Source organism: Tenrec ecaudatus, chromosome 9, assembly GCF_050624435.1.
Source record: "Tenrec ecaudatus isolate mTenEca1 chromosome 9, mTenEca1.hap1, whole genome shotgun sequence".
In the NCBI taxonomy this organism is placed as follows: domain Eukaryota; kingdom Metazoa; phylum Chordata; class Mammalia; order Afrosoricida; family Tenrecidae; genus Tenrec; species Tenrec ecaudatus.
Window position 1 is genome coordinate 62,395,642 of NC_134538.1, and position 21,207 is coordinate 62,416,848.

The 21,207-nt window shown below is 42.9% G+C and overlaps 1 protein-coding gene across 1 annotated transcript in view; it reads left to right on the forward strand.

Annotated features, from left to right (window-relative positions):
• The first annotated feature begins 5,411 nt into the window (after positions 1 to 5,411).
• LANCL2 (LanC like glutathione S-transferase 2) overlaps positions 5,412 to 21,207 on the forward strand; it is a 66,887-nt gene continuing 51,091 nt past the window's right edge. The window contains exon 1 of the mRNA XM_075558157.1: positions 5,412 to 5,707. Coding sequence (XP_075414272.1) covers positions 5,504 to 5,707 — 204 coding nt within the window. The 5' untranslated portion in view covers positions 5,412 to 5,503. The remainder of the gene's footprint in view (positions 5,708 to 21,207) is intronic.

Consider the following 21,207-nt stretch of genomic DNA (forward strand, 5'->3'; position numbering starts at 1 on the left):
CATCTGTCAGCGGACGTCTACATGTTGCTTCGGTGCTGAACACCTTTCAGTGGAGCCTTCAGACTAAGCCTGTGCAGGAAAAAAGGCTGGATGATCTACTTCTAAATCAGCCATTGGATCAGTGTCCCACTCCCTAACCAATCGTGAGAATGGCACAGGACTGCGTAATGTTTTGTCAACTTGTGCACTGGGGTCCCCCAAGTCAAGGTCAACTCAACAGTACCTAACAACAACATGTAAATAGATAATATGGTTTGAAGGATGCAATTGACTTCCCTTAAATATGGATCTTTATGAAACCTTTCCAGCTTAGATGCAGACTTGCCTCCATGATACATCTTTTCCCATCCATCCACATGTCCCCTCAAGCTCAAAGACAACTGAAACTCTCCACACCAGGGCCAAGAGGATGAGGTTTTGAGAGAGATAGTCAATGTAGTCCCCCACCCCTGGAAGAGGAATGAAGGCAGATTCTGTCTAGCCATGTGTTCTCAAATATATCTGAATACCTCATGGTCAGCCCAACATGCTTAGCAAGTCAGATCGTTAGCTATTGAAGCAGACCATTCATGGAAGCTGTCCTGAATGAAGTTCAGGTCACATCAGAAGTCACCTTTGTTTTCTGGATGGATAAGAGCTAAGGGGAAAATTAGCTAGATGAAAGTAGAAACAGCTGCTGAGTAGGGAAGTTACCTTATAATTGTCATTACTGAAAAAGAATATCTCTTCAGTGCGAAAATCTTGCCTCTGTAACAGTGTTTAGTCGCAAATAAGGCAAAGCCCACTAGCCAGTGACTGTGGTCATGCAAACAGGTGCAACTACTAGGTCCTACAGGTTCATCACCAGCAGGTTTCCCTTCTCCCAACCTTCAGTGGGTTGTTTGTTTTATTATCAGTGTTATAGAGCACACGCAGTTTGGTATAAGACTGGTAGCTGGAAGGATCTGACATATCAGTAGAAGGCAGGTCAAGCAAGCCCTTTTCTGTTCCCCCTTGGTTAGCTTGTTGCATCTTTTACAGTCAATTGACAACCCTTTACCTTTCCATCTCAAAAGAGAATTGTAGCATAAGACAAATGAAGTTGGTGGCCTACCTATTCAGACTTATTCTTGTCATACTCAAAGGAAGTCTCCACACTGGAGGCAAAGACCACGTTGGTGAACACAGGCACACGGCACCCGGTTCTACCAACCGGCTGGGAAGCGAAGGCAAAGGCAAACCCTTTGGCCAGTCTGTCAGATAGAGAACATGCCCCTAAGACGGATAAGGAAAACAAGAGGTATCTATTAATGAATATGTTAAGAACTATGCTGATGAGTACTGTTACCAAAATCCGGGCCTTCGTATGTGCATCATATGACTTGGCCTGACTCTCCTATGTCAAAGTGATGGGCTCTGCAAGATACACACCCGCTGCGGTTCTCAGTCCGACAAACACACTCTCTTCCAGGAAAATCCACCCCCTGCAATAAGAAGTCTTGCTCCTTGGAGCCCTTCAGAGTTTCCAACCTGGAGTCGTTACCAAGTTTCATTCAGGTCACCGTGGATGTTCCTTTTCTCAGCTAGATTCCTTTGGTTGTGTTTTCTTTAGATGGAAAGGTCAGTTGCCAACTGTTCCTAGCACTCCAGATGATTTGCTTGGAATGGAGAGATCTTTAATCCTGTATTCCCCTTGTGAACTTGTTTTAAAAAAATGAGGCTTTATGTATAAATTACCAAGGGCACATGAGGGAGGGGGGAAAGGGGAGGGAGGGGAAAAAAAAAAGAGGACCTGATGCAAGGGGCTTAAGTGGAGAGCAAATGCCTTGAGAATGATTGGGGCAGGGAATGTATGGATGTGCTTTATACAATTGATGTATGTATATGTATGGATGGTGATAAGAGTTGTATGAGTCCCTAATAAAATGTAAAAAAAGAGAAGAGGAGAAAAAAATGATTAGGGCAAAGACTGTACAGATGTGCTTTATACAATTGATGTATGTATATGTATGAACTGTGATAAGAATTGTATGAGCCCCAATAAATTGTTAAAAAAAAATGAGGCTTTTTTACCAAAGGATTTGATTTGGCCTAAGATAGACAGAAAGTTGCCATGTCGATGTCTCAAGTGACCATGTCTAAAGAACTGGCTGTCAGAGGTAGGGGGTCCTGTTGATAGAAACAGCAGTAGCATGGACCCCCATGTCTTCTGTGTGAAAAAATTTCTGCAAAGAACTAGGAAAGAGGGAGATGGAAAACGAATCGCCACTACTCTGAATAATAATGTATTGAGATATCTGCTCAGGGCAGGGAATCTTGTAGACTGCACAGCATGTAGGAAAATATTCTAACGATCAGGGAGGGAGGAGGAAAAAAAGAGGACCTGATGCGGAGGGCTTAAGTGGAAAGCAAATGCTATGAGAGTGATTAAGGCAAAGAATGTACGGATGTGCTTTATACAATTGATGTTTGTATATGTATGGATTGTGATAAGAGTTGTATGAGTCCCTAATAAAATGTAAAAAAAGAAAAGAAAAAAGAAAGAAAATGATTAGGGCAACGAATGTACAGATGTGCTTTATACAATTGATGTATGTATATGTATGGATTGTGATAAGAGTTGTATGAGCCCCTAATAAAATGTTAAAAAATATATTGAAAGTGTCGAAAAGTATTGTTTTTCCATAGGGTGAGTTCATGGATTTTCCCAAAAGTTGTCCGCCACAAAAAAAAGAACGAGAGACTCTTCAGGCCACGCTCCAAAAGCACACTGCGAGTTGATGCAGACTCATAGCGACCCCTCTGTGGGTTTATGCGACCGTCACTCTTTACAGGAGTGGAAAGCCCCATCTTTCTCCCACAGAGTGGCTGGTGGTTTCAAACTGCAGGCCACACAGCCAATGCTTTACTGCTGTGCTACCAGGGCACCCTCAGCCTGCTAGGATGGAGACATCTCAAAGGTACCAGGCTCCGTGTAGCAAAGCCTAAGGTAGTGGGCAAATCTGCTCTACTTATAGACAGCGTAACTCAGGCATCATCAGGGAACAACGCTGCGGGGTGTCTAGTGAAGTCCCTGCTGTTGGGAAGGGCTCCTAAGAGTGGTCGATGTCAGTAATTAGTGGAATAATTTTCTAAACAGGGTCGATATGAAAAGTTGGGAGCATTGAGAACACGTTCTTCATTGTGGGAGAATAAGGACTCAGGAATAAGTGATTAATGAAGGAAAGTGTGATATTTAGGTTCTGTGTTGGCTTCACTGAGCCCAGATTGTCAGCGGTTTAGCAGTTAAGACCCAATAATTCTCTATGATCTAACACAATGTAATCACCTCCACACGAGAGCTGCTATGAGCAGCTAATCAGTTGTAAGATTAGGTGGGATACAACACCCTTACTCAGATCACAACCCTGAAGCAATCAACTGGAAGGCTATTTCCTTGGGGTTGTGATCTGCTTCCAACATAAGCGGATGCTATGGAAAAGCTTGTTTGCTTTTTGCTGCATCTGGCTGAGGCTATGGCCTGCCACATTGCCTGCTGAACCTCTGAGTCATCAGCAGACTGCCAACTGAGCTGCCAACCCTGGATTCAATTGCTTCTGCACACATTGGCTGTCATCTTCACATAGATTTTGGATTCATCAGCCTCTGCACCTATGAGTCAGGAAACATCTCCAGCCTAAATTTTGACCCATGGACTTGAAACCTGACCAGACTTACCCACTTCTATAAGTATGTGAGCTGCTTTCTGATATAATTTCTCACATATACATACACACACATATATATGCTGTTTTTGTGTCTCTAGGGAATTTAGCAAAGGATGGCCCTAAAACAGGTCTACTGGGATGTCTGTTCAGTGTTTTGAATTCTGAGTACCTGAGTATTTCTTTAAAAGTATCGTCTGCATTGGAATTCCCCTCAGAAGAGTGTGTTTTACATTGGAGTTCCCCTCAGAAGGGTGTGTTTTATATGCAGCTCCATGCAGTTTGCTGAGACAATAGCTATGGCAGTAGTAGGAAGGCAGGTGTTCTTATTACTTCCAGAGACAGCAGTGTGTCCATCTTTCCTTGGGCTTATTGTCATTTTGTTGTTGTTATTGTTTGGTTTGTTTTCTCTTTACATTTTATTTCTATTAATGTGTATCATGCTGGGTTCCAGAAGAGTATCTCTATCACTTTCTATTGTAATCCTAGTTTTTCCAATCCTCTAGATTGAGAATCTAAAATAGGCAAGAAACAATTTTAACCTCTCTTTCTTCATCACCTAGTACCATCTGTCACTCAATCAATGTTTGCTAAATAGGAAAAAACTGAAAAATAGCATTTTCCTCAAGAAGGTGAAATCATCCCATTGATTTGGCTCCAAAATCAACCAAGAACCAACCAAGACAACATAGATAACTAACAACGATTTTTGAAGTTAAGCGCACTGTGATTATGTAAATACAAATATTGATTTGTATGTGTGTCTGGGAAATTTATATTCATATTGTAGTAATCTCTGGTCAAATCAATATGAGTTTATTGGATTAAGTATGCTTGTACATTGTTGCTTGCTGTCAAAGGTATCCATTTAACCAAAACAAAGGGACTGAAAGCAAAACATTAAAAAGGAGGGGGGGAGAGGCCTGTGGCTCCTCCTCCAGACATCCCCCTCCCAACAGTGATGAATGGGAGGGACAGTCTCTGGCCCCCTCCTTCCCTCAGGAGACTATCCTTGCAGTATTTAAGCTTGTTTTGAATTTTTTCTTTTTAGAAAATATGTGATTTTTTTCTTAAATCAAACGGAGGGTTGTTGCTATTCCAGTGTGTGGTGCACCAGGGAGCCGAGACAACGGCGGCATCTCCAGGCTGGTGAACACGCAGATTGAGGCTGAAGCGCTCTCCCTGGTTTGCAAAACGCACACACCTTGAATGCCTGTGAATTCTTCTCGACAGGTTTTCCTTGCGGACACGTCCTCCTGGCGGGCTTCGGGTTTTCACCAGAAAATCGCCAAGGGAACGCTGGGGCGCAGAGGAAGAGCAGCGGAGCGCGGCGACCCGGGAAGCCTCTGCAGACTCTGGGGAGCCAGCCCCGTCGCGCACCCGAAGGTGCGGCTGGGGGCGTGAGCGGACCCTGAACCGCCGCCGCAGCGGCAGCCCGGGCGCACCGCGCCGGAGCGCCCCCCCAGCACAGCTGCTCCCCGGCGCTCGGCTCCCCGGCGGAGCGCGGCGTCTGGACCAGGGCCGGGGCAGCACGCGGCGAGCTGGCTGCAGCCAGATGTGCAAGGCACCCGCCGAACGGCGGACCCTGAGGAGCGGCTCCTTCGGGCCCCGCGGCCCCGCTCGGCTCCCCGACTCGCGGGCGCTGCCTCCCGAAAGGAAGCCGCGGCCCACCGGCCGGCCCCGGGCTCCCGGAGCGCGGCGGCCGCGCCCCTGAGCGCGAGCCCGGAGGCGAGCGCGGCAAACGCCGGTGCAGGAGGTTTGTCCCCGCGCGCGCGCCGTGCCGCGCGGCCGCGAGCCGGGGCCAGGGGCGCGCGGCGGCGATGGGCGAGACCATGTCCAAGAGACTCAAGCTGCATCTGGGCGGAGACGCAGACATGGAGGAGCGAGCGTTTCCCAACCCCTTCCCGGACTACGAGGCGGCCTCCTCGGCGCTGCCGGCCGCCGGGGCGGCCGAGGACTCCGACAAGGCCCGGCCCCCGGCCCCCGCGGGGGAGCTCGGCCTGCCTTTTCACAACGACGGCAAGGTGAGGCCGTGGCCCGCGTCCGTCCGCCCGTGGGCCGCGCCGTGAGGCGGGGGGGGGGGGCGTGAGAGGGGAGCGCGGGCCTTGGTAGCGCCCGTTCGCCCCGCCCCCGGCAGCGCGTCCACGTGACACGCTCGCTCCCGGCAGCGCGTCCACGTGACCCGCTCGCGCCCGGCAGCGCGTCCACGTGACCCGCTCGCGCCCGGGCCGCGGAGGCCGCCGGTGGCGTCTTCGCGCGCTTCTCTGCTGCCGAGTTCTGATCTTGTCCCAGGCGGAGCAGGATGCTCTGCCCCGGCCTTTCTGAAATGGTTACTTCTGTCACGCAGTTATGGAGCGCCCTGTTTCCTGGCGCTTGGAAATGCCTTTCAGGGCTAGGGTGGCTATTATGTCGTTTGATGTCTGGGCGACAAGTCACCTAGTCTAGTGAGGGACTGTAACCACGGACAACCTGTTCCGTGCACATTTTTCTTAAGGCCAGTTCCCTCGTTGGATCTGGCCAACGGTGCCTGGCTCTGAGTTTACGACGTAGAAACAACAACCAAAAAAACCATTGTGTATTAGTGTCGAGTCTTGTTTTAAGTATTTTAGCTTATATCATTTTGTAAATGTCTGTGCTATTGATGCAGAGGCTTGGTTAATGCATGTTACCATAGCTTGTGTGTCCAGGAATTGGAAGCAGGGCGTCTAGACAAAAGCTAATTTTACAGGGGAAATGTGGAAATGAGGAAAGCCTTGGATATTGGCATGCCCTTCTTGTTATAAGGCGCCCTAGTGGCGGAGTGCTTAGAGATTGGCCTCTAACCTAAATAGCTGTGGTTCCAAACCCTCCTGCTGCCCCTCCAGCCCCTCCGTGCTTTCTTAAAACTTTACAGCCCTGAGAGGGCTCTCCTGGGCCTTAGAGGGTTCCTGTGAGTCGGAATGGAATCGGAAACTGCACAGGTGAGATAAAACCCAGGAAAGGCGCATCAAGGGATTGTTTTCCATCACAGTAGTGGATGTCTTCATTCTTCAAGCATCCCAAGGGCTGCCCTATGAGCATTTCAGTGGACAACCCTAGCCATCCACCCTGTAGTCCTGATCTTGTCCCTTTCGACGTCATTTTGTTCCCAGAAACTCAGCATTCACAAGGAGCGCAATTTAATGTCATGTAAAGCAAAGCATATAGAGTTCTTTGAGGAAGGGGTCGAGAGATGGACACACTGCCTTCAGAAGTGTATAGATCAGTGTTTCTCAACCTTCCTAATGCCACGTCCCTTTCATACAGTTCCTCATGTGGTGGTGACCCCTCCAACCATAAAATTATTTTTGTTGCCACTTCATAACTGTAATTTTGCTACTGTTATGAATCGAGCGACTCTTGTGAAAGGGTCAGTTGATCCACAATGAGGACCCACAGGTGAGAACCATTGGGATAGATCAAGAATCTACCACTGATGAAGGATATGTTGACAAACAATAGCTTTGCACTTTGGTGTTTTGGTTTAACCAAGGTTTCTATGAATTTTTAATTCATGTTTTTGGACTTACTATTACATAGCTTTTATATTTGCAACTTGCTGTTCATGAATTCTGTAACAAAATAAACCACTAGGAGCATTTAAAAAATTATTATCAGTTGCTATCCTCTGAGAAAGGAGGTCACTGTACTGCCTAATGACAAATGAGTGAAAAGAACTCCAGATATCTATTTGATGATGACAAGCAAAGTCTACCTGAGAACAATAAAGAGTTGGGAGGAATATTGAATTTCGTTTTCACTCTCACAACGAGAACCCCTGGTTCAACTCAAGTTCTGAAACTAGTTTTCTTTTAACCTTTCATATCTTGATAAACATGGTTTGACCTCAACTGTATATCAGTTTAATTAACCTACAAATTAACATCTATCTGTGTGCTAGTCAAAATAGAAGGAGTGAGCAACCAAGCCTGTGCCTTGAGGTGAGGTTTCCTGCTTTGACTGTGATTACATGCTGAAGAAAGGAGGGGTGAAGATGGTTTTGTGCTTGAAGAGAACATTGGAGGGAGATAAGGATCAGAATTTTTAAATGCAGAAAATGAGTGTGGGTTATTGATTGAAAAGGCATGAGATATTATGATTAAGTTCATTGGCCTAGAGTCTTTCATGATTGGCAGGTTATTCTATTTTTAATTCTTAAAATGATGTTAAAAGGCATCAAGTCAATTCTGACTCATAGCAACCCTAGGGCAAAATACGGCCTGGTCCTGCACCATCCTCACAAATGGTCTTGTCTTGCAGCCTATTGTCAGTACATCTTGCCCAGGGCCATTGTCTTTTTTGCTGCTCCTCTACTTTACAAGCATGATGTTCTTATTTAGGGACTGGTCTCTACTGGTAAGGTGTCAAAAGAATGTGAGGCAGAGTGTCACCATTCTTGCTTATGCATTGGGCTGGCACTCACAAGGTCAGCGGTTTGAAACCTCCGGTTGCTCCAGTGGATAAAGATGAGAGTCTCTACTCCTGTAAACAGGTAGAGTCTCTGACACCTGCCAGGGCAATTCTACTCTACCCTGCGCTATCACTCTGAGTTGGGCTTAACTTGATGGCACTGAGGGAAACAGATTCTAATTAAGATAAGAAACAGCAAAGCATGCATTTGCTTTGATATGCATGGCATTTCATAAAAATTAATTTGTTAATTTGCAAGTTAGGTATTGAAGAACAATTTGCTTTTAATGATATGTATCTTACGGTTCTTTAGAGAATCAGAGTTCTATACAGAAACAAACCCAGTAAAAAACATATGTGTATGTATATGCATACTATATGCATGTATTTAAGAGGGAGAGAATATGGTTGATTCATTTATCAGAAAATTCCTTTAAACTATTGTGATCAATTGGCAAATCCAAAATCAGGTGACAGGTTAGAGATTCCTGGAGTTTTGTGCCCAAAGGTGGTCGCTGTGGATTAGGAGATAAGAAATGAGTAAGATCACATAAAATTGATCAACACAATAAAATGTTATTACTGAAAATTCTTCAAAGTAATTGATCTACTCTCATTTCATATTCTCTGTGGATGTGTGTGGTATAATCAGTCACTCAAGGGGGCAGGGCAGTTGTGATTCTGTGGTAAAATTCTCACCTTTCCTTGGGGTTTGGTGCACAGTATGTGCAGCTGCCACCACCTATGTCAGTGGAGGCTTGTATGCTGCTACCTTGCTGAACAGGTTTCAGTGGAGCATCCAGACTGAAATAGACTAGGAAGAAAGACCTGGAAATCTATTTCTGAAAATCTATTAATGGAAACCTAATGGATCATAACAATCATGGATAGGACACGAGATAGATACCATTTCATTCCATGTTGATGTTAGTAGCAAACAGCAACAATCGATAATAAAATTTACCTCCAATTTTAAAACCAGCTCATGTCTTTAATTATTTTTCTTAAGTTTTTTGTGTTATTTATCTATTTATTTAGTTAGTTAATTTACTTTACAACATTGGTCCAAATATTTAGGCATTCAGTTGGTGCTGTAGGCTAGTCATTGGGCTGCTAACCACAGAGTTGGCATTTCAAGCCCACCAGCCCCTCGTCTGGAGCAAGATGAGGCTGTAAAGATTTGCAGTCTGGGTGGTAAGTCACTTCCCAGTGGGTTTGTTTTCAGGTTGGTTAAAATGTTAGGCATAGTGACTAATGAACCAGTGTCGTAGCAGTTGCTTCCCTGTGGACAGTATTTGAAGCAGTTGGCTACATGTCTAAGCCATTTCTTCCCTTGCTCTCACTTGATTGTATTGTGCTTGTAGACTTCAGAGAACACGAGCCCAGCTCCAGGAGCTGAATCAAGGTTGCTCGAAGCCAGTGCTTTTCAAAGTGTAGTCTTCTGCACTACAGCATCAACATTGCCTGGTAGCTATCCGGGGATAAAAAGCACATGGCAATTAAACAGGCAAAGCGTAATACAAAGCATTTTTATTAACAGCAACAAGTTGGAGTAACGAAAGATCCGTTTGTAAGAAGTAGAGCGAATTCTAAAGAGTATAGGAACAGCAGATAACAACAGAATAGTCTCCCCTCCTGGGGCTGAGCCCAGCACTCAGAGATGAATTGTCTGCATGAATTAGCTATTGCTGCCTACAAAGTACTCTAAAACATGGCAACATAGTAAACAGTTGTTATTAGGAGAGTTAGGGATCCAGGTGCAGATTCACTGGATGGTTCTGTTCAGGGAAATCAAGCTTCAACTCGGACTGCAATCAGTCTGAGGCTCAACTGAGGCTGGAGAATCTGCTTCCAAGGACACCCTTGGCTGGCCTCATTAGCTGTTAACTGTAGGTTTCAACTTCTCCCCCACTTAAGCCTCTCCATAGGGCTAGCTCATAACATGGCAGCAGGTCTACCCCTCCCCCAGCCCCACTCCCTACTTCCCCATGCTATTAAGGGATCTAAGAGAATGTGCAAGAGCACACAAGATGGGAAGCACAGTTCTTTCATAATAAAATCTCCACAGTGTTGTACAGCCATTTCTTTGTTCTCTTCAATAGAAGCTAGTCTGTAGGTCCAGCCCACAGTCTAGGGGAGGAGATTACACAATGCCGTAAATACTGAAAAGGTGGGGATTGCTCAGTCTCATCTTAGAGGCTACTTCAGAACCCCCCTCAGTTAGGGCTGAACTGTCATACACATGGGAGGGGATGGCCACAGCTCTCTCCCAAAAAGTTGCTGTGATTCCATACCAATGGAAAATGCTGGAAATACACCTTCTAAATCTACAATGAATATTATTCACACCAACTGCCAACTCAGTCCTGTCTCATCAACTCAGACCACTGCCATCATCGAGTCGATGCCCACAGACCAGAGTAAAACTGCCCCTGAGGGTCTCTGAGACTGTCAATTTTACAGAAACAGAAAGCTGCTTTTTTTTCTCCTTTGGAACGGCTGGTGGTTTAGCAGCGCGGCCTGTAACCACTACACCACTGTATGGAGTGAATGATGGAGTAGAACTGCATAGTGAGCTTTTAAGTTTGTGTATTTTAAAAATCTTTTTTCTTTTAAAAAAAATTTTATCAGTTTTAAAAAAATCATTTTATTAGGGGCTCATATAACTCTTATTACACTGTTGCTTTGTTTTCCTCTGTTTTGTTTTCATGCATGTTAGTGTCTCCACAGGTCTGTCTGAATAGGACAGGCTGCTATCTGGAGGAAAAACAAAGGGACCGACAGTTCTGGGGGGGACTTGGGGTGGGGGGAGGTAGGGGGGTAAGGAAGTGGTGTTAACAAACACAGGGACAAGGGAACAACATGGGACCCAAAATGGTAGAGAGGGGAGTGGCAGGCCTGGTGGGGAATGATCAAGGGTAAGGTTGCGGAGAGAAGAGGTATAGCTGTAGCCCAGGTGGAGACAGAGCATGGTAGTAGGGCAGGAGGAAAGTCAAGGGAGATGGAGGAAAGAGCTAGGAGTCAAAGGGCATTTATGGAGGTCTAGACAAAGACATGTACATGCAAATATATATTTGAGGATGGGGAAATAGATCAATGTGTCTATATTTATAGGTTAAGTATTAAGGTGGCCGAAAGACCTTGGGCCTCTACTCAAACACTCCCTCAATGCATGAATACTTTCTTTTATTAAATTGGAACTCTATGATGCTCACTCTCCCAACACAACTGCTGAAGCCAAAGTGGGTGAACAAGTAAATATGGTGAAGAAAGCTGATGGCGCCCGGCTATCAAAAGAGATTGTGACTGGGGTCTTAAAGGCTTGAAGATAAACAAGCGGCCATCTAGCTCAGAAGCAACAAAGTCCACATAGAAGAACACACCAGCCTGTGTGATCGAGTGGTCCCAAAGGGATCAGTTATCAGGCATCAAAGAACAAAAAATCATATCATTGACTGCACACCTCTATGATAGGATCGCTGAAGACAAATGGGTGCATAAGCAAATGTGGTGAAGAAAGCTGATGGTGCCCGGCTATCAAAAGAGATAGTATCTGGGGTCTTAAAGGCTTGAAGGTGAACAAGCGGACATCTAGCTCAGAAGCAAATAAGCCCACATGGAAGAAGCACACCAGCCAGTGCGATCACGAGGTGCCAAAGGGACCAGGTATAAGGCATCATGCAAAAAAAAAAAATGTATATATGTGTGTGTGTGTGTGTGTGTGTGTGTGTGTGTATACCATATTGAATTAAGGGGGAAGTGTAGAGTGGAGACCCAAGGCCCAAGTGTCGGCCACTGGAGATCCCCTCATAGAGGGGTTTAAGAGAGGAGATGGGTCAGTCAGGGTGTGAGGTAGTACCAATGAAGAACACAGCTTTCCCCCAGATCCTGGATGCTTCCTCCCCCCAACTACCATGATCCGAATTCTACCTTGCAGGACTGGATAGGGCAGAGGTTGTACACTGGTACATATGGGGGCTGGAGGCACAGGGAATCCAGGGTGGATGATACCTTCAGGACCAAGGGTGTGAGGGGCAATGCTGGGAGAGTGGAGGGTGAGTGGGTTGGAAAGGGGGAACTGATTACAAGGATCCACATATGACCTCCTCCCTGGGAGATGGACTGCAGAGAAGGGGGGAAGGGAGACTCCAGATAGGGCAAGATATGACAAAATAACAATGTATAAATTTCCAAGGTCACATGAGGGAGGGGAGAGCGGGGAGGGAGGGGAAAAAAAAGAGGACCTGATGCAAAGGGCTTAAGTGTAGAGCAAATGCTTTGAGAATGATTGGGGCAGGGAATGTGCAGATGTGCTTTATACAATTGAGGTATGTATATGTATGGATTGTGATAAGAGCTGTATGAGCCCCTAATAGAATGTAAAAAAAGAAAAAAATGTTACCAGTTTTTTTTAATCATTTTATTAGGGGCTCATATAACTCTTATTACAATCCATACATACATCAATCATGTAATGCACATTTGCACATTCATTACCCTCATCATTCTAAAAACATTTGCTCTCCAGTTAAGCCCCTGGCATCAGCTCATTTTTCCCCTCCCTCCCCGCTCTCCCCTCTCATGAGCCCTTTTAATTTATGAATTATTATTTTGTCATATCTTGCACTGTCCAGTGTCTCCCTTTACCCACTTTTCTGTTGTCCGTCCCCCAGGGAGGAGGTTATATATAGATCCTTGTAATCAGTTCCTCCCTTCCACCCCACCCTCCTTCCACCCTCCCAGTATTGCCACTCTGGTAAATTTTTATGGAATTAGACTGACACATTTTCTCCCACAGTGTGCTTGGCAGGTAGGTTTGAACTGCTTACCTTTGGGTGAACAGCTAGGTACTTTGACTACTGCAACACCAAGGCTTCTAATGAGTGCTATAGGAAGTGAGATTATAAAGAAAATGACATAGGGACACAGAAAGAATTATTTTACCCAGCTACTTTAGAGAATGCTGTTTAGAGGAGATGACATTTATGTGATGCTTGCAAGATTAAATGGGAGCGTAGACAGGAGTACTCCCTTAAGAGAATGGCAGGATATAAAGTGTGACTGAGAAGAGGAAGCAGAAATGAATGAGAAGGGGGAACTGAAAGGCAGTTGGAACTGACTCTGAAAGAGTTAATAGGTCATTCTTGGGACTATACGTCTTCTTCCACACACACAGAAAATGACATCAGGAAAATTTACTTCATGTTTATTTTGTAGTGTACCATAAAGTTGAGCCATTTAAAATGTAGAGGGTTTTTTGCTTAATTAAAAAATCAATTCTGGCAAAACTAGATTTCCATATGCAGAAAATTTAAGCAAGAACTATCATCACACCATACATTAAAAACAAATTCAAAGAGAATCTAGGACTTAAATATTACATCAAAAACTATAATGTTCTTATAAGAAAATATAAGTATAAAGCTTTGGAGTTCCCCCATCCCAAGGTTAAGTTACCAAACACAGCAACAAATATATGAGTAACAGAAAACAAAATCGATAATGGGACCTCTGAAATGTCAAACGCTGTGTTCATCAAAAGACTTTATTGAAAGAATAGAGACAACCTACAGATGGAAAAAAATATTTGGGAGTGAGATAACTAGCAAGGTCTAATAGCTAAACATGTAGAAAACGTCTATAGCTTAATAACCACAAGATCATCTAATCAAAAGCTGAATGATAAGTGTCATAAGCAGATATTTTACCAAAGAAGATATGTAAATGGCCAACAGGCACATGGAAAAAGGCTCAGTATCATTAGACAACAGAGAAGCGTCTGTGGTCCTCAAAGAATGAGAGCTGGAGTTGACATTATGACCCAGCAGTTCTACTGTTAGGTATATACCCTCTGGTTCTAATAGAAATGATATGAACAGATATTTGCACACCTATGTTCTTACAGCACTAATCACATTAGCCAAAAAATGGGATCAATCCAAATGCCCATCAAGGAATGAATGGATATATATATACATATATAAGGGATTACTAAAGACAAAATGAGTTTCCAAATCATAGTTTAGATGAACCTAGAGGAAATTATGTTGATTAAAATCAGTCACACACAAATATTTTATGTAGTTACTTTTATGAAATGACATAAATAGGTAAAACTACAAAAACTTATGTTCATTAGACGTTATTTCCAGCACTCATTGGTCAATTTATTGTACTACCGTGGTTTGCATACTGCTCTGATACTGGTAACTGTAACACTGGTCTTCAACGTAAAGTCACCAATGCTGGACAGGTTTCAACCGACCTTTCAAACTAAGACAGACTGGAAAGAAAGACTTGATGATTTATTTCCCCAAAAAACCTGGTCAACAAAAACCTTCTTATGAATACCAGGGTAGAATCGTACCAGGAGGTGAGCTCCTCAGGTTGGAAGTCACTCAAAATACAACTTAGGAATTTGGTTTCTTAAAATAGAGTTGATCTTAAAGATGTGGATACACTATAGTTTCAGGAACCTTTTTTTGTTGAATTAGCACTACTCAAAATCAGAAGAAACCGCTTCAAATGCCCACTAATATTTGGAACGTGGAATATAGCAAGTGTGAATCTACTAACTGGTGAGGCATTAGTGAGTGGAAGTGGCCTTGTATGGGCCAATTAAAGATAGTTGTATTAGCATATAGTGCACATACTGTACCATTCACTCAATCTAGTGTATGAAGAAGAGCTGTGCGAGTACCACCACCATTTCACAACACTTCTCTCCTACTCAATTGTTGCTCCTGTTTCCCCCAACCTCTCCTGCCATGCCCCAGGTAATTATTAATCCAGTCACTGTTTGTGTAGATTTACCTGTCCTTGATTTCATATACAGAAAATCGGAACAAAATTGAAATAGCAAATCAAGCAAACAAACAAAAAACCAACAACAGTGATCAGATAAATCACAGAAAAAAAACAATTTAGAAGAAGGTAGAAAATATTAAAAACTCAAATTTAAAATGAGTCAAAAAGGAGGTCAATGATAAGCTGCTACATTGTCACTTAACTATGTCTTCCACAACAAACGTTACAATGCTCTCTGACTGATAGCAAGGTCATTTTATGTTTCACTCATGGTCGCAGAGGATGCACCAGAGTCTGAATTCAGGTGAGGATCCTGCAAAATGGATCTTGGACTTCCACTGTCATCCATAGCCTTCTCCAAACTGAGTGTTCACAATTGAAGTTCTGATACCATTTCTTCCATCAGATTTGGATTTTATTACTTATAATCCTTGGATCACGCAGGCTGGTGTGCTTCTTCCATGTGGACTTAGTTTGTGCCTCACTTAGATGGCTGCTTGCTTGAAGACAAGACTTTAAGACCCCAGATGCTATTCTTTCTGATAGCTGAGTCCCATCTGGTTTCTTCACTACACTTTGCCTTTAGCACCCATATTTTCAGTAATGTCTTTGTGAAGGTGGGTTTTGTCCTATAAGGAATATTGGCCATTTTGAATCAGACAATCATATGGTCTATTCCAGGATTGAGGATGAGTATTGGTATAACAATCATATTCAAAAATGTATAATGCTTTTAATGATAGGATAATATCCATATGCCTACAAGGAAGACTGGTTTATACAACTTTTATCTAAATTTACACAACAACCACTAAAGCAAAATTGAAGATTTTTACCAACTTCTGTAGTATGATCTGATAATGATAAAACAAATAATTAAGGTGAATTGATAATTACTGATGATTGAATGAGAAAGTTGGAAACAAAGGGATCAGTAGTTGAAAAATATGACCGTGATAATAGAAAAGATGTTGGAGATCATATGATAGAATTTTGCAAGACCAACAGCCTATTCATTACCTGTATCTTTTTTAACAATAGAAATGGTGACTATACATGTGGGCATTTCCAGATAGAAAAAGTATAAATTAAATCATATGCTTCGTGGGAGGAGATAATGACAAAGCTCAATATCATAAATCAGAATAAAGCCACAGACTGACTTCAGAGCAGACCATAGCTTGCTCATATGCAGATTCAAGTTGGGGCTGTAGAAAATTAAGATAAGTCTATGAAAGCCAAAATATGACCTTAAGTATATCCTATCTAATTTTAGAGACCATGTCAAGAATAGAATTGACCCATGAAAAATTAATGCTCAAAGAATATATGAATTGTGGGATGACATCAAAAACATACATGAAGAAAGCAAAAGGTAATTAAAAAGATAAACAAAAGGCCAAACTGGATGTTAAGGGACCCTGAAAGAAAACAGGAAATAAATATTGTTGAGTGGATGGAGCGACCACAACCCTTATACACTGCTGGAGGAAATATAAAATGGTGCAGCCCCTGTGAAACCACTGGAGAAGACAAACCAGATGATCCAGCAAACTCACCACCAGGTATATATCTCCTCAAGAAACGAGAGCTATGACATGAGCAGAAGCTTGGACGCACATGTTCATGACAGCAAACGTTATTCAGGATAACAAGAAGATGGAAACCCAGGTGTCTTTTAACAGATGAATAGATAAACACATTATGGTACAAACACACAATAAACTATGCAGCATTGAAGAATAACTACATATATGTGAAACACGTCATAACACAGCTAAGGACATTATGTAGGACATTATGCTGTGAGATTAGCCTATCACACAAGGACTGCTGCTACCTACAGAAAGTCAAGAAAAGGATTACTCACAGAAATCAAGGTCATTTGAAGGTAATCAGAGTTGGGAGGGGAAGAGAGGGTAACTCACTAACTAGATGTTAAACACACTAACTTAGTAGTAGGGACAGGCAATAAAAAATGCAGAGGTCAGTACAAAATGATCAAAGCAAAGGAAGACGCTAGGAGGAGCACAGGAGTGAAGACCACCGAGGTAAACAGATTCCATATACAATCCTGTAGAAAATGCAATGAGAGTAATGTACGAGTAGATATACTTGCAGGTAGACATGCAAGCTAAACAGAAGTGGGAGGAAAATGGCACTCTACCCACAAGTATCTATAGGTTTGACAGAGGGCATTTCTATGTGCTGGAAATGCATTTGAATTTTTCTTGAATTTTTTCTTGCCTAGAGTTGCAATATTGAAAGATTCTGTAGGCAAATATTGTATGATGGAGGAAGCATCAAAAGATGCAAAGAATACAGTCACTACAATTAGGTTAACATATGATCAAGAACTAACAGTATTGATGAAAGAAGTTCAATATGCCCCAACAACCCAACAGAGATACTTCAACAAATGGCTGCAACACTGGAGATGCTCATTTATGCTGAGAAACTGGGAAGACATTTACCTGTCTAAGAGATTAGATCTATGTTTGTACTCATTCAACAGAACTGTGATCCAACAGAATGTAAAAGTTATCAACCAACATCATAAATATACACATGTAAATGTTTTGCTGAAGATAAAGAACAGTGGCAGCATTACATTAACAGGAACTAACAAAAATCCAAGCTGTATTCAGAATAGGACATGGAACAAAGGGTGTTGTTGATATCAGATGGATTGAAAACAGTAATCAAAAACAGGGATGCAGGGCTGGGCAGTGTCTTGTTCTGTTTTATTTGACTTAACAGCACCCAACAACAATTCTGTTTTTAGTGTATTTTGGTATAAAATATGCTAATGAAAGCTTTCGGTTTTATTTCCTTTGTTACCACGACTGAGGGTCTGTACCCAGGCGCAGCAGAGCCAATTTCCTCCCTCAACGTTGGGAAAAGGATTTTATGAGAAGGTGACACCAGCGGGGATGTGGACAGCAGTGCCGGTTGTCTTGAGGGCATCCTGTTTGAAATCAGGATACATAGAGATTACACACTGCGATAGTTTACTGTGCCAGCCTGGCCGATAAGCACAAGTAGGATTAATTGAAGGGCCGAGGGATAAATGGCTCCTTGAGCCTCGCCTTGCTTGTCTCTCGTTCTTTAATCAGGGACCTGCGTGTGGCTGCCGTGCTTGTTCTGTGCCTCAATTTAAAGGGTACACTACCTGTGGGATGCCTAGCCTGTGGACTGTGTCGCTGTAAGTTAAGGTCCCTTTAAGCCCACACAATTGGAATGTTGGTCTCTGGAGCTGGGGACTGACAGTTGGTGACAGTTGGGGACCTGCCTTACTGTTTGCTGCCTGGGTTTATATAGCCCAGCTCTCTCTACAAAAAGGACTGGCAGCTCACAAGACTTAAAGGACTGCTAGTGTCTCACTGATTTATAATTTATCATTTAACTGTTAATTTCTTGTATTAGCTATCTGTATATAATTTAACGGTTCATTTCTTGTGTTATATATCTATCTTTATAAATATATTTATATATAATTACTAGCAATCTGGTTTTGTCTCTTTAGAGAACCCTGTCCAACACACACACTTTTTACTTTGGAATTCACACCCTTGGTGAGTCACATGCAGATGTTTTGCATTAACTCAGGCTTTAGGAAAATCACTGACCATGAGCAAGCAGACTGAACAATAAGTTTCATTATGTCTTAGGCAGGTCTCAAGATGTCTCTGTTGATTAACCAGATGGCAGGAATGAGCTTTCTGGGATAATTCTGAGTTATCTGGAGGCTTTTTCAGGAAACATGTTTTCCTCTGAGCCATCCAGAAAGTTATAAAAATTCATAAGAGATTGAGATGGATTCAAAAACCTGGCCAGTAGGCTAACTATAATAAGTAAATCAGATTAAACCTTTACAATTTTCCTTCACAGGGTAATGATTATTCTCGTTTCCCTTTTCTTCCATAGAAAGTATAGTTGGGTGTGCAATATTCATGTGGCTATGTCTGCAAATCACCACCATCCCCAGGTGTCTAAATCAGCCTTCCACTTATTTTCCTCAAGTTCATCATTTCTGGAGTGGAATGGAATTGGTAACATTCCTGCTGAGGGCCACTGAGATAAAAAAATTAAATGGAAAAACTACATGCAATTGAGAATGTTGGGAAGTCAGCTAACCTGTCTACTGTCTAGGTTCTGTCAACTTTTCTTCAAGCTTGCTCTGTTCACATTTGGGCATCAGCAAAGTAGCACATCATCATCTATCAAGATGTAGCTCATTAGGTCCTCCTGCCTATTCTCAAAGCCTCAAACAAGTAATCAAACATTGCAATCGTGACTACCAAAGGCCCATTATAATTCCTTGTTTCGCTTCCTCTACTCTTCGAGAACAGTAATTTTTTGGTACAGGCTTGAGTAAATATTTTTAACATCCCCACAACTTAAGTTAAGCCAGGAACTTATTAAGTACCGAATAAATTTCTACCTACCTTTCTTTTTTAAAAAAATAATTTTATTGTGGGCTCGTACAATTCTTATCACAATCCATACATACATCCATTGTGTCAAGAACATATGTACATTTGTTGGCATCATCATTCTCAAAGCATTTGCCTTCGACTTGAGCCCTTAATATCTGCTGCTCATTTCTCCCTCCCTCCCCACTCCCCCTACCTCATGAACCCTTCATCATTTATAAATTATTATTATTTTGTCATGTTACACTGTCCCATGTCTTCCCCCGTCTTCTTCTCTGCTGTCCATCCCCCAGGGAGGAGGCTAAACATAGATTCCTATAATCAGTTCCCCCTTTCTACCCCACATTCTCTCCACCTCCAGGCATCGCCACTCTCACCACTGGTCCTGAAGGAGTCATCTGTCCTGGGTTCCCTGTGTTTCCAGTTGCTATCTGTACCTATGTACATCCTCTGGTCTAGCCAGATTTGTAAGGTAGAATTGCGATCTTGAGAGTTGGGGGGAGGAAGCATTTAAGAGCTACAGGAAAGTTATATGTTTAATCATTGCTATCCTGCATCCTGACTGGCTCATCTCCTCCCCACAACCCTTTAGTAAATGGGTGTCCGGTTGGCTACCAATGGGCTTTGAGTCTCGACCCTGCACTCACCCACATTTACAATGATATGCTTTTTTGTTCCTTGATGCTTGATACCTGCTCCCTTCAACAGCTCGTGGTCACACAGGCTGGTGAGTTTCTTCCATGTGGGCATTGTTGCTTCTGAACTAGACAGCTACTTGTTTATCTTCGGGCCTTTAAGACCCCCAGACGCTATATCCTTTGATAGCTAGGAACCATCAGCTTTCTTTACCACATTGGGTATGCACACGTTTGTCTTCATTGATCATATCAGAGAAGTGGGCACCCATTGATATTGATTTTTAGTTCTTTGATGTCTAATAACTGGTTCCGTCTATACATTGTGGTCAGACAAGCTGGTGTGCTTCTTCCATGTGGGCTTTGATGCGTCTCAGCTAGGTAGCCTCTTGTTTATCCTCGAGCCTTTAATACCCCAGATGGCTATATATTTTGATAGCCGGGCACCATTAGCTTTCTTCACCACATTTGCTTATACACACATTTGTCTTCAGCAATCGTGTTGGGAAGGTGTGCATCCTGGAATGCCAATTGAATAGAACAACGTGTTCTTGCATTGAGTAAGTGTTTGAGTGGAGGCCCAATGTCCATCTGCTGCCTTAATACTAAACCTATAAGTATATGCACATAGATCTGTTTCTCACACTCATATAAATATATTTACATATGTATATTCCAGTCTTTGGACCTCTATAAATACCCTTTGTCACCTAGTTCTTTCCTCTGTTTCCTTTTACTTTCCTCTTGTCCCACTATCATACTCAGCCTTCATTTGGGTTTCAGTAATTTCTCTCGGTTACCTTGCCCTTGCTGAATCCCTACCAGGCCTCTCATAGCACCCTTGCTACTGATTTTGGATTACTTATTGCTCACCTGTCCCTGGGTTGGTCAGCACCACCTCCTTACCCTCTCCTCCCCCTCTCCCGTGCACCCCCGGAACCATTAGTCCCGTTTTCTCCTCCACACTATTCATCCAGTCTATCTTATCTAGATAGATCTGTAGAGATAATAATATGCACCAAAAATCAAGTCATAGCAAGATAGACGATGAGTGAGAATACAATGATGACAACAAAAAAGGAAACCAATTGCCCACAGAAGAATAAACTAATTAAAAGAAAAAAAATGTTAAAGAAAGAAAAACGTGTAAATAAATCAAGGTCTGATTTTTGATCTCCAGGTGTGTCCTTCAGTCAGGTCCAATGGAGTACCATGCTT